Source organism: Haliotis rubra, unplaced genomic scaffold (assembly GCF_003918875.1).
Source record: "Haliotis rubra isolate DU_JTF1 unplaced genomic scaffold, ASM391887v1 Scf95, whole genome shotgun sequence".
NCBI classification, from domain to species: Eukaryota; Metazoa; Mollusca; class Gastropoda; order Lepetellida; family Haliotidae; genus Haliotis; species Haliotis rubra.
In genome coordinates, this window is record NW_025767690.1 from 838289 (window position 1) to 852570 (window position 14282).

The 14282-nt window shown below is 38.8% G+C and overlaps 1 protein-coding gene across 1 annotated transcript in view; it reads left to right on the forward strand.

Annotated features, from left to right (window-relative positions):
* Positions 1 to 14282, forward strand: part of LOC124264904 (transmembrane channel-like protein 7) — a 63255-nt gene that overhangs the window by 38843 nt on the left and 10130 nt on the right. The window contains 8 exon segments of the mRNA XM_046699686.1: positions 2607 to 2711; positions 4591 to 4663; positions 5723 to 5895; positions 6870 to 7033; positions 9914 to 10061; positions 11177 to 11221; positions 11223 to 11281; positions 13738 to 13840. Of these exon segments, the coding sequence (XP_046555642.1) occupies positions 2607 to 2711; positions 4591 to 4663; positions 5723 to 5895; positions 6870 to 7033; positions 9914 to 10061; positions 11177 to 11221; positions 11223 to 11281; positions 13738 to 13840 (870 nt within the window).

The window sequence follows — 14282 nt, forward strand, 5'->3', positions numbered from 1 at the left end:
CCTTTTAAAAGGCTTGAGTTGCAGACTTATAAGTTTTCTACAGAGACTGATTTTGTGCTAGTTTATGAAACATTACATCACGTTGTAAGAAACCTTTTCCATGCCTGAGACAAGAAGACTGTGCAATCTCTGTAAATATGGAATTAGGAAGAGATTATTTTTTACATGGGGATGCAGACTACAAAAATTACAAAAAATGTTTCGGGGAACACAAATTTAATTAGATAGGTTTTCATTACATATTTTTCTGTATTTTGTATGAAGAAATCCGGAAGTTTCATTGTATTCTTTTGAAACCTTTCCCAGCTCTGAATTTTGTGGATTCTAGTAAACCCAGTAAGACATATGAATACACAGAGACATTTAGAAAGTGGTCAAATGTAACGTATGTTATATTTTGGATTTTCAACAAAATGGAAGACGGACAACTGGTACTCTAGACCACAGACTTTGTGTACCCCTCTGTACCCCTTTGTTTTATTTGGGATTACACTGTCTTAGTAAAGTACAGATTCTAGTACCGGTACTTTTATCCCATCCGGGATTCAAATGCACGTCACCCTCAGTATCAGGCACCTAATGGCCAGCTCCTATACTCACATGCAAAAGTAACGCAAGTCAAGTGTAATGTATATATGTATGTAATTTGCAACATAAGGAATACAAGGAATACAAACAGGGTCAAATAGACAATAATTGTGTGAAGATGTTTCATTGGCTACCAAGACTGATGACATCATTAAGTTTTCGAAAGGTAAAGGGTTTGACAAGAACGGATCTTGCTGGTGTTGACGGGTGATGTCCCGATCTTGTCGAGGGGTGGTGACCCTAGAACGACCGCTCCGAGGATGTCATCTGTGGTCTGTGTTGTATCAATGCTGGAGACGGTAAATCGTGGTTATGTTTACGTCAAAATGACGGGCAACATCTTGGACAGACTCTGTAGCTTCCAAACGTCCGATAGCCTGGTTTCTTGCAATCTGAGTTAAGCGTGGCATTGGTGAACAAGGAGTGATAGACCCAATTTTTGTGCACAGACTTATACCCACTAATGGTATTGACAATTCGTTTATGTTCGATTTCACGAGAAATGTGTGCATGATACCCACATGTTCATTGGTATGGTGCATTTTGGTGATTCCTTCTATTGATGTGTTTTTACTCAGGCTTTCCAAAACGCAACAAAAAATATTGATAACTCCATCAGACTTCACTATATGCTAAAACTCATATCAATTCGAGGTTCCGAGTAGTTTCCTATTTGGATAAAAAGACTTGCGTTTCTTATGCGTGTGAGTATATATAAGACCTGTACTGACTTTAAACCCTGTAGACTAATTCAGACCACAAGACAACATTCTGAGTCACTTTACTTTAGCTTGTGACACTTGTATGGCATTCCATAATGTCATTTTTCTATTGTTATGCTGATAATTAAATCCTTGTATTTTAGATCTATTGTGGGGCGGTGGGGTAGCCTAGTGGTTAAAGCGTTGGCTCGTCACGTCAAAGACCCGGGTTCGATTCCCCACATGGGCACAATGTGTTAAGCCCATTTCTGGTGTCCCCCGCCGTGATATTGCTGGAATATTGCTAAAATCTGCGTAAAACTAAACTCAGTCAGTCAGTCAGTAGATCTATTGTATTATTGCTGTTGCTGTTTATTCTGAGTTAGGAGTTCACTGACCACTCAGAACATAGATTTTAACAGACCAAAGCAACTACTGGTCTTTATACAAAAATATGGAGAAGTGATGTATCAATCTAGGATCAATATATATAAGAACCTGCATATTCTTCTTTAGGAATCAGTCTATTCTCATTATTTCTCCACTACAATCCACATCTGGCGTGAGTCAGTGAGCATGGTTTTCCGCTGCTTTTAGCAATATTCCAGCAACATCATGGCTGGGGACACCAGAAATGGGCTCCTCACACTGTACCCATGTTAGGAATCGGCTTTTTACCACTAGGCCACCCCACCACCCCTAGCTCTTTAGACAGTGTTGTGTGTAAGTTATCCCATCCTTAATAATCTCCAGGGTATATGTTCCGATAATTTCCACGATACCCTGGATGCATCTACTGCTCGGCCCGATGATTACCTCCCTTGGTTGGCTTTTTATCCAATCAGGTGTCTACACTGGGAAGTTAAGCGTACCAATCTCAACTCACTTTCGCTTTTTAAATTATCTAACCGATTATACTTGAAAACGCAATACTATATTGGCAGATGTACTCTGAAAGATGTAGAAGGAGTTCTTGCATATATATTTTTAAGATTTCAGATCTGTCAATTTGTCTGTATGTTTTACCCCCCGAACCTGAATCGCACTGCAAACAAACTTTCGCAGCTGCGACCACTATCTTTGTTGACACTGGCAAGTTCAGTTGTAACGGCGGCTTATTTAATTGGCTACTGTGAGAATGCGGAGCCAGCAAAGGGAGGTAATAATATTATCGGGCCAAACCATAGATGCATCCAGGGTATAGTGGAGATTTATCGAACGTATACCCTGGAGATTATCAAGGATGAAGTTATCCATGGATAGAGGCATTGTAAGAATTGGTGTCACACTCTGTATTTGACATGTAACCTGTCACAGAAGTCTCATTCCTTCTCTTTTCTTGAACTTGAAGGTCTAGATTGGCAAGGAAGAACGTCAGAGCCAAACTGGGATTTTGGGAAACTCAAGTTTCATGACTTCAAGGTAGGTCATGATTTAAGAAGTTGAACTCTGACTGATTAATGCATTTGTAAGTGAAGATTTTAAACTCCAGTCAATAATATTCCACTTAAATCTCAGTGGATTGCTAAGTAATGTTCAACCAGACAAAACTCTAAGTGGATTTATAAACAACAGTCTCCTCTACCTTGACATTCCATCACCACTAGTCGTTCTGTATACACTGTATACAGTATCCCAGCCAGTGTTTAAAACAGCTGCTTGCCTGCTAGCCAAATGCTAGTAACTTTGAAATTGGGCTGGTAACATTTCTGTAAAGATTACAAGGCTGCCTAGTTGAAAATTCTAAGGAAGAGAGTTTTTATGGATGTCAACGTCTTCACGTTTCGGAGTACTGGTATATGGATATACTCCGAAACATTGTGTTCCTCATAATAAATAGATCGGGTGATCAGGCTCGCTGGCTTGGTTGACACATGTCATCGGTTCCCAATTGCAAAGATCGATGCTCATGCTGTTGATCACTGGATTGTCTGGTCCAGACTCGATTATTTACAGACTGCCGCCATATAGCTGGAATATTGCTGAGTGCGGCGTAAAACTAAACTCACTCACTCTAAATGCCATTCAAAAACTTGAAAATTCTAGTCAGTACATTTTTGTCTCCACAAATCACCAAGTCAGTCAATAACACGTTGTTTGGTTAAATAATTGCCGTGACAAAAGGTTTAAGAATCCCCTTTGAACCAGCAAGATATAACACAGACAAGTCTAAAATATTCAATAATATATTGAGCAAACAATGAGCAAGCTACAATGAATCCCAATACAGATTTCTAATACAATGCAATTGAGTCACAAAACTAAAGTTATGGGTCACATATATAAAATATTAACTCACCAGAGTCTTGGTAATCACAATGAGATCAGATTTTGTAAATGGAGCTTGTTTACAAATGAAAGCAGTCAGGCACGAAGTGTCAGGGTCAGACGATGATGTGACGAAAGCAAACAACGATGGGCAACTCCAGTGAAAGATCCATATAATTCTGGTGTCGCACAACACAACAGCCAGCCTTTATATATACTGACACAGATTCTCGAACTTTCCAGCAAAGCATGGCTGTATCATTAACCACTTAGATCTATCTCAAAACGTGTTGAACATACACACATAAACATCCGGTCAAGGGAGGTAATTCTGGAGCACAATCATAAAGGCGTGCCACTAAAATACTGTTGCCACTGAACATATATGACTCAAAATGTTACCCACAACCAACACTCAAAACTTTAAACATTGTGCCTCATAATTATTATCATCTAACCAATGTTATTACAGATTACAAAAAACACACTCTCGTAACAACGTGATTTAATGTCTTGGCCTATTGTCGTTTTGTTTTTACTTTGTAGGTCATGGGAAACTCACAGTTAGTTAACTGGGCTTTTACTGTACACTGATTATGACCAATGTACTTGTACATGCATGTAAAAGTCTCAGAACCACAACAGATGTCTGGCAAATGTATCGTACAAGCAGCTTCACTGATAATTGGCATAATGGTCTAAAATCATACAAATACTTTTAGGTTAACACAAAATACATATTCTGTAGCTATAAAGTTGGATGGTATATATGATGGCTTGCAACAGTTTTGTTACAAGCACTCTTGACCAGTGAATTAGGCAGCTTATGAAGACACTGATCCTAACAAGTCATAAGTTGCTACATGCAACTTGGGAATACTTACATTACAAAACAACATTGTAAAAACCCATCTCACCCATAAATAAACCACATTCACCAATCACCTGAATATATCTTCATTATTTTGTCCACAAGTCAACTCTTTAAACTTGCTCTTTGTGGGTATTTTTCAGCCTGTGTACTGTTTTTCAGATCTGGTATAGAAGAAGGAAGAACAAACACTGGGAGCTGCCAGTGTTCAAGTCATACATTAAAACTATGGAAAGTAAGTCGAAGACGTCACAGGGAAAAGGTTTCCTGTGGTAACTGTATCTCGGAACACAAAAAACCAAATGTTTTCCCAAATACTTATACGTTTATGTAATCTTGTTTTAAATATAACTAAGCTCTCTGTACCAATTATATGTACATTTGTCTTAAAGCATCAATGAAAACCGACCAGTGAAGATTCGGGTTAGAATATTGATCTTCAGTAACCCATGCTTGTCGTAAGAGGCAGCTAACGGGATCAGGTGGTCAGGCTCGCTGACTTGGTTGACACATGTCATCGGTTCCCAGTTGCATAGATCGATGCTTATGCATTTGAGCACTGGATTGTCTGGTCCAGACTCGATTATTTACAGACCGTGCCATATAGCTGGAATGCTTTGCTTCACTCACTCACTCACTCACTCACTCACTCGCTCACTCACTCACTGAAAACCAAAATAAGTGTCTGGTTTAATCAGTACAGGTGGTTATTATACTCTCCAACCATGTTCTGAAACAAATGCTGCACACTTGAAAATATGTGATCATATAATTGTGTAAATAAAGACTTAATATTGAGAAATGTGATCAGTTATAAATACGTATACTGAATGAATATACCATTAAAAAAAGAAAACATCTTGGACAAAATGAGCCACAGCTGCCAGATGTTTCAATCTGCACTCAAGGTTCTTTACAAAAACTTTATTTAACAACTGATGCTTATTTGGTATAGAAGAACCTGTACACCTCGTAAATAATGTTGATACTGACTTGTTGCTTCACAAAGTCAATAGAGTTTTGTGCATCAATAGTTCATGTACTCAATGCCAACAATCGATCAGAAAGTAAACAACTTTAAGGAATTACAAGTATGGAACTCAGAAAGGCCACACTGAGTATTATGTAACTTATATTATACCATTGGGTACTTGACATCTAAGTGCATAAGTATTTGTACACAGTAACTCAAACTCATTTTGGCAGCAATGAATATATTTCAGTACTTTATTCAGAACTTTGTGTCTGTAAGAATAATTTCATTCACATTTTAATTAAAAAACATCTTTCCCAGGTAACTTTGGATCTGGAATTGGCACTTTCTTCGTGTTCACTCGATGGGTGATATTATTGAATGTTGCTCTGGCCGTAGTGTGGATGGGATTAGTTGTCCTGCCTACTGCTGTGGCCTTCAACTACGCAGCCATAAACAGTTCTTTCTCTTACGCCAACCTGCTTGATGGACAGGTAGGATTACAGACTATATTCACCTCAATATTGTTATATAATAACACATGAACTTTTATATACTCTTCAAAAAAAGAAACTTGACATGCTGTTTTGGAGTTAACTTACTGAGTGCATATAACTGACTCAAACATGACATCATTGCTCAGTTACAGTAAAATCATCACTTTGCAAATTTCCAAACATGATTATCCAGAAAGTGTTTGGTAAAACCACAGAGGGCTATTAAAGCCACTTGGTCAGAGTAAAATGTCAGTATCTGGTGTGACAACCATGAACATCAATAACAGCTTGACAGCAGTGACCCCTAGAAGAAAGGAGATGCCGAATGTTGTATTGAGGAATCTTTTGATACACTTGCTAAAGTGCTCTGTGCGGTTCTTGTAGTGTCTGAGTTGGCGGATTACGCTGGCACAAGCGTCGATCAAGAGTATCCCATATATGTTCAATGGGGGACAAATCCGGTGATCGAGAAGGCCAAGGTAACAACTGAAGATTGTTTTGCTGGAGGAAGACCTGTCAAACACGTGCAACGTGAGGTCAAGCATTGTCATGCTCCAAAGATCACGTTAATGTAGGAAACGACATAACGTTGAACTGGTCTTCTGGCAAAAAGTCTGGCTTTCCATAGCCAATTGCATACTGTCTGGTAGGAGATTCGGAACAGTCCAGGGATTTGGATTGTTGTGGATGATGCGGCCATGGTGTTTGAACGAAAATGTCTCAACCGGATGTAGCGATCCTGGTAACTCCAGGTTGACCTGACCAGGTTGGTCTTTCATTAACACTCCCAGTATTTTTGTATCAGGTCCATAGGTTTGAGATGGTCTGTCTGGACACGCTGAAGTGCCTTGCCACATCATGCTGCGATGTCCGTCCTTGTAAACGGCCAATGGCGTTGTGTCGGTGAGCTTCTGTAAGTCTTTTCGTTCCCTTGTCGTCTACAATTGTAGGGGTTTTGTATCTGTTGTCAGGGTCCAGTCGGAGAGTCGTGGGTGTTCTTCTGTGCCTACTCTCCCCAGCTGGGGGTCGGGGACCTGCAGATATCAAGACACATCCAGTCCTACCACACAGGCCTCGCCTACCTCTCCATGATCATCATCACATACTTCGGCAGTCTTTTGTTTATACTCAGAAGGTGAGTTTCACAATAATGTCATCACAACAAGGATTTATCCAGACCTGATTAAAGGCTGATATTCTGTCTACACTTGGCAGGTGATGTCTTTATAAATTCTAATCTAAATTGAAATTTTCACAATCACTCAAATAAATAATAATAACATTATTTTGAACAATATTGTGATTCTTTACTAGACTGCCTGCCAAAGGCACTTAGTTTGGAATCTGAGATAAAGCCCTGTCATGAAAACTCTAATAAATAATAAGTCATCTTCTATAGCGCACTGTCTCCAAACACCAAGTGATTGCTCGTGGCGCTTAATCAGAATATCTTCCAAATTTTGCTAGCTAGTCGGGCTAGCTATGCCTGAAAGATACTAGCCTGAAATTTGAATGTAGACACAGGTTTCATCATTAAGTTGCTAATATGATGAACATTTTTATGAGGCCATAATCTTGCATGATCTAAAACACCAAGTGATTGCTCGTGGCGCTTAATCAGAATCCAATTCTTATTACTCCGGATAACTCTTAGGCGCTAGAAGGTTATAGTCACATGACTTTATCCAACCGGGTACCCATTTTCTGCTGGGTGAACAGAGGCTATTTTGAACAAACTCACTTGCCTGAGGTGAGCCCCATGTATAACATGTGCTTCGTTGTGGGGCAGGACTAAAGTCCTGGAAACTCTCGGGATTCAAGCTGCCAAACACTGTCACCCATCCAAGGACTGTCCGAGCTAGACGTTGCTTAACTTCATCTGATTCGTGACCTGAGCTCTGTGCACAGGACCACACGCCACGCCACTCTACATTATGTTTGATACAATCATTTACTCTATCCACATAAGTCAGTGTATGAAATAAACCATTAACCCAGCCAGACATAAGGGATGATAACTTCAAAATGTTACCAGCCCAAAATGAATTTAACCAGATCAGACACCAAGATATGATGAATGTACTCAGATGTATGGAACATCTAAAATATTTACAAGACCATTGGGCTGGATGGCTGGCTGTAAATTTAGACCATCCATCAGAAATCTAGCTGGTCTGGGCAGTTGGCGGGCCTTATTTCATACACTGCATAAGTGCTTTAAGAACTAAACAGACTAAGAATTGTATTTGTTCATTATTTGTACCAAAAGTTAATACACTGTGGTTCTTAATCAGTGTGCAAAATATCTTCTAAATTTTGCTAGCTAGTCTGGCTAGCTATGCCATCAAAGATACTAGCCTGAAATTTGAATGTAGACACAGGTTTCATCATTAAGTCAGAATCAATTCTTATTACTCGGATAACTCTTAGGCTAGAAGGTTATAGTCACATGACTTTATCCAACCGGTACCCATTTTCTGCTGGGTGAACAGAGGCTATTTTGAACAAACTCACTTGCCTGAGGTGAGCCCCATGTATAACATGTGCTTCGTTGTGGGGCAGGACTAAAGTCCTGAAACTCGGGATTCAAGCTGCCAAACACTGTCACCCATCCAAGGACTGTCCGAGCTAGACGTTGCTTAACTTCATCTGATTCGTGACCTGAGCTCTGTGCACAGGACCACACGCCACGCCACTCTACATTATGTTTGATACAATCATTTACTCTATCCACATAAGTCAGTGTATGAAATAAACCATTAACCCAGCCAGACATAAGGGATGATAACTTCAAAATGTTACCAGCCCAAAATGAATTTAACCAGATCAGACACCAAGATATGATGAATGTACTCAGATGTATGGAACATCTAAAAATATTTACAAGACCATTGGGCTGGATGGCTGGCTGTAAATTTAGACCATCCATCAGAAATCTAGCTGGTCTCGGGCAGTTGGCCGAGCCTTATTTCATACACTGCATAAGTGCTTTAAGAACTAAACAGACTAAGAATTGTATTTGTTCATGTATTTGTACCAAAAGTTAATACACTGTGGTTCTTAATCAGTGTGCAAAATATCTTCCAATTTTTGCTAGCTAGTCTGGCTAGCTATGCCTGAAAGATACTAGCCTGAAATTTGAATGTAGACACAGGTTTCATCATTAAGTCATAATCTTGCATGATCTAAAAGTGTATTATAACGTAACAAGTTGGAGAGAGTGATATATTTAGGAGATAAACACCATGTGCTGGCGAATTTCCGGGTGTTATTGAGTATTTGAAGCACGGGAATTATTCAAATATTCCGTGCTTCAAATACTCAATAACACCGGAAATTCGCCAACACATGATGTTTATCGACATTGTAAACACAAAAGTAAACCGAAAGAAGAAAGGTCCACACACGTTTTTTGTGTCTGCTCTCATTGACATCGAGTACGGGTACAGCAGTGAAATGTCATCAGCCGGCCGTTTCGGCTGTCTCCCATGGTAGCATCTGGAACTGCTCATTTGTGACGTCATTCGGACTTTACGTCACAATATGATTTTAATGACGTCATCACAGCTGACGACGTAACAATACAATGGTGTGAGCGATGTTTGTATGTATCAATACGCAGAGAATTTCCGGGAATCAAATACCATTTGATCACGTTTTTCAACCAGTCAGATTAAAGAACACAGTGACTTTTGGTTTATAATTACAAAATGACCCCATGAAAATTCACCAGCCAGTCGGGCCAGTAACTATAGAGATTTACTGGCCTGGCTGGATTTTTACTAGCCACAGGCTAGTGGGCCAGTGGCTATTTTGCACACTGTTCTTAAGAGTACAGCTGCCAAACCAGGATTTGAACTTGTAGATTATAGGTTTCTAGCATCTTAGTGTTAAAAAGAAGATATATGGACCTGTAATGTTGATAGCAAACCTCAGTGTGACCCTTGGTCACAGTTATTATGTAACAACAGAATACAAGTTCCACATAGGTATTGTATTGAAGTGTTGACTTCAGCATGGCCAGTGGAATGCAGCCAAGCCAGTCGGAGTCTGTGAGGGCCAGGTTTTGCTTTTCACTGCTCACATTCACCTCATGGGACCACAGTATAAGCTCGCAAGAAGCCTCAGTCAACCTGTCCAAGGGCATTGCTAGCAGCTTGAAGGTATTAACTTAGCTTTTAATAAATAACTATTATTAACTTTTCTCTTTCAGTTATGGACTGACCATTTATGATGGGTGAAAAAATTCGAAATAATAACGATGATGGACCCTTATACAGCACCTTTATCCACGTGCTTGTGCATGCTCAAAGCATTGAGATATTAATGATTCCCCCGGTTACCATATATATTACTGTAGATAAGCCGACCCCCAAACTTGACCCTTAAAATCAGTGTCAAAATTGTATGTGTCGTACATAAGCTGATCCCCCACAAAAAGGGTAAATAATCTTGTGTAGTGATGTTTAATTGCAAATTTGACGTCTTTACTGACAAAGTCGTCTTCTGTTGTTTGTTCACACGAAGTGATACGATGTTGTTTTCTAACCCCTGGAAAAAAGTTTGACGCGTAACCCATAGATAAGCCGACCCCCTTCTACAAACTGCTCTTTTGGTCCTCAAATTTGGCTTATCTACGGTAATATAAGGTAACCCACCCCGCTAGAAGGTTAACAGTCATATGACTTTTCTCACCCGGGTACCCATCCCCTGCTGGACAGTATCACGTCTTACCAAGTTACCTGTCCCAGACACAATAGTTGACACCCTTGATAATCCTGTCCCTTTTGACAGGCCACCACTATGATATAGCTATAATATTGCTGACTGTAGCATTAAGCAGGGATTTATGGGACATGAATTCCTGCATCCTATACACATAAAACTTGACAATGGACGCAACGAAATTTATTAGCACATCCACAGGGACCAGAAAAAAATCCAAATACTTTTTGTAAAAATTCCAATCAAGTGACAATAAGTTATCATTGAGTCTACTACCAGCTAGGTTATGGTATTATTTGCAATTTAATTACTGTAACAATATGATGATCATGATACACAATAAAATAGCAGTAACTGAATAACTGAATTACAACATAGTATTGCATAGTATTACAACATAATGATATTATTTAAGTGTCTAGGATCATGATATTGTAGTCCAGGACCCCTGAAAATTAAGAGTGTGAGTCCCAGGGACCCTCAATTACAGGACTCGAGCTAAATCCATGAGCATTAAGTGACATACACTCACCCTCTCATCGTTTCCTTGTAGGATAACTTGTATGGTGCTAAGGCTGCCGATTTGACCTGAAAATTGGACTCGGAGAGAGAAATGCAAAGTTTATGCTAGGCGAATGATAGCTTGGTTTATTACACTGTAAATATGTCAAGGGTTTACTCTGTTCTGTTGTGAGTTCTCATGTTCCTGTTCCAGACTTGTGTCTTTGGTTTTCTTCATTGTTGAATATCCAGTGTCAGGGCTCCAGATAAGTTTTCAACATCAGGAGTACGTACTCCTTATTTGTTCTATATAGGAGTAGTGGAAACAAATAAAAGAGTACATTTAGAGTACTGAATGGAATTTAATGGAGTATCAGTAATCTTGAGTTTCGTTTCATATATGCACCACAACATTGCTACTCTTGTGTAAATAATGAACAATGAAACAATACTATTTCAGATAAATACATCTGTAAATGATTCTAAGACCATACACTATTGCTGTGGTGCATATCTGCTACGTTTTCTAAATTATTTCCTACTGTATCGTGTAGTGTTGGTTAAAATCTCATAATTGATGATTGGTTTATTACAACCGATCAATCATCGAAAAAAATTGGTTAGCGTCATTAATGAAATTTGTTAATACACATAAAAATAAGGAAAAAACATGTAGTTCTTTTGGATTTTTTGGCAAAATTCACATCTTTAAAGGATGACTAGTATGTCAGGAACATAGATTTCTTGAAGTCTTTAAGATAAATTCAATCATGACTTGAAACGAACTTGTAGTGCTTATGAAATGTAACAGACAAAACCAACCTTGTGAAAAATATTGTTTATGAAACCAAGTGTTCCAGAATTGTTTGTGTTCGGTTATGAGAAAACATGATCGATTGCTTGGTCGTTTAGTCACTGCGACCAATCTTCGATTATTTTAATTAATCGGACCACCACTAGTATCGTGCTTATTTTATATCCGTACATACTCCGATACGGATATCTGGAGCCCTGAGTGTATTATGTCTTCATTCTGTTGTGATTAGTACAACTGACATCACATATCATGATTCTCAATGTGTAGATACTCGTATCTTTAATGTGGATGCTGTATTTATACAGATTCATAAAAAGCAATACTTTCTCAATGATTCACTGCCTCAGAAATGTTTAAATTAGTAGACATTGCCATGGTTAGAATGCATGATAGGGAGGAAGATGGCTCGAGCATTTAGTTGATTAGAGGTAGGTAATCTATACGCACGGAATTTTGATATTCAACAAAATAAATGGTGAATCTATAGTGATATTTTTTCATTTATTTAAGTATTAAGTAATAAATGAGTGAGAGTTTGTTTTACGCTGCCTTTAGCAATATTCCAGCAATATCACGGCCGGGGACACCAGAAAAGTGCTTCATGGGTACAATGTGTGAAGCCCATTTCTGGTGTCTCTCGCCATGATATTGCTGGAATACTGCTAAAAGTGACGTAAAACCATACTCAATTGCTCGGTCATTTATTAATTGATACTTTAAACACTCCAATCAGTGACACTCAAAATACTCTGAATTTAAATACCCTGCCTCCATTCATTACTGAAGCTTCATGTTTATCATGTATAGCTGATAGACCAAAATTAGACATCAAATGAGCGTGTGAAAAGTTAGAGATAGTTTTTATGCAGATGGTGATATCACTGGTGAAATTCAGATATGTTCACTTGACAACTGAGGATGTTTTTTTCATGTTATACTTGAAATGTTTACTGTTCAATTGAACTTCAAGTGATTAACAAAACCTTGCTATATACTGACACAGTAGAATATAAGTTTACTAGGCAGTAGAAACACTTCAGTTATTGTCATAAGATAAGCAGACCTTCCGTTAAACCATTATAATTTATTTATTCAGGTTATCTATTTGGTTGATTGCATGTCATCATGACTCAATTACTTTATTTCCTTGGCCCGATGCTCATGACATCAGTCACTGTTCCAGGTTTATATACTATCTACAGGTTGCCTTTATATAGGTAGAATATTGCTGACCCGTGAAGATCCGGGTTAGAACTGGTCTGGATAGGGGTGGTCAGGCTCACTGACTTGGTTGACACATGTCATAGTATCCAAATTGAGTAGATCGATGGTTATGCTGTTGATCACCGAATTGTCTGGTTCAGACTTGATTATTTACCGACTGTTGCCATATAGCTGGAATATTGCTGAGTGCGGCGTTAAACAACAAACAAACAACAATGCAGTGTGCTGCTTTAAACAAACAATACTAACAGGACACTATCATCAATTACTTATTCATCTATGAATGCTGAAAAAATTAATATTTTCCACAAATCTTTGTTTGTTTTTGAGTTTTCTTTCATTGAAGACTCTCAGTTTTAATCTGCCTGAAAAGGCCTTCATATCTCAGGAGAAGGCTGAAAGGTTGACGTCCAGGGTTAACTTTGCTGACATAAATATGATTTAATTTGTTGTTTATTCTATTATAATGCTAAATGATATCAAGACTGATAAGTATGATTTGAGCATTACCATTTGGTATGTGAACGGAAACATACTGATAATGCATTTGGATAGCGTTGTGTCTATCCCAGGGTGTTAGTGGGAGCTGGTTGTACAGGGATCGTCTACCTTGTCATCTTTGTCAACTTCGTCTCTGACTTTCACATCATCATCAATGGTGTCAGCGTGGAGCAGGTAAGATACACTGTCCTATAACATTCAAACAAGATACATATGTACACATATACACACTCGTGAAGATTCGGTCTTCAGCAACCCATGCTTGTTGTAAGAGGGACTTATGGGGTCAGGTGTTGATACATGTCATTGTATCCCAGTCGCGCAGATTGATGCTCATGCTGTTGATCGCAGGATTGTTTTGTCCAGACCCAATTATTTACAGACTGCTGCCATTTAGCTGGAATATTGCTGAGTGTTGCGTTAAACAACAAACAAACACATATAGACACAACAGACTAGATTAGGATCAAGGAATTTGTAAGATGAGTGATTGCAAGAGGTAACAAGTGTGCAAAACGCAGGATAAATTAACAAGTACTGTGTCTGAAAAGGGAATGGAAATGTGGCTTGTGGATTGGGGGACTCCATGTTTAATATACCCAGTTTACCATCAGTG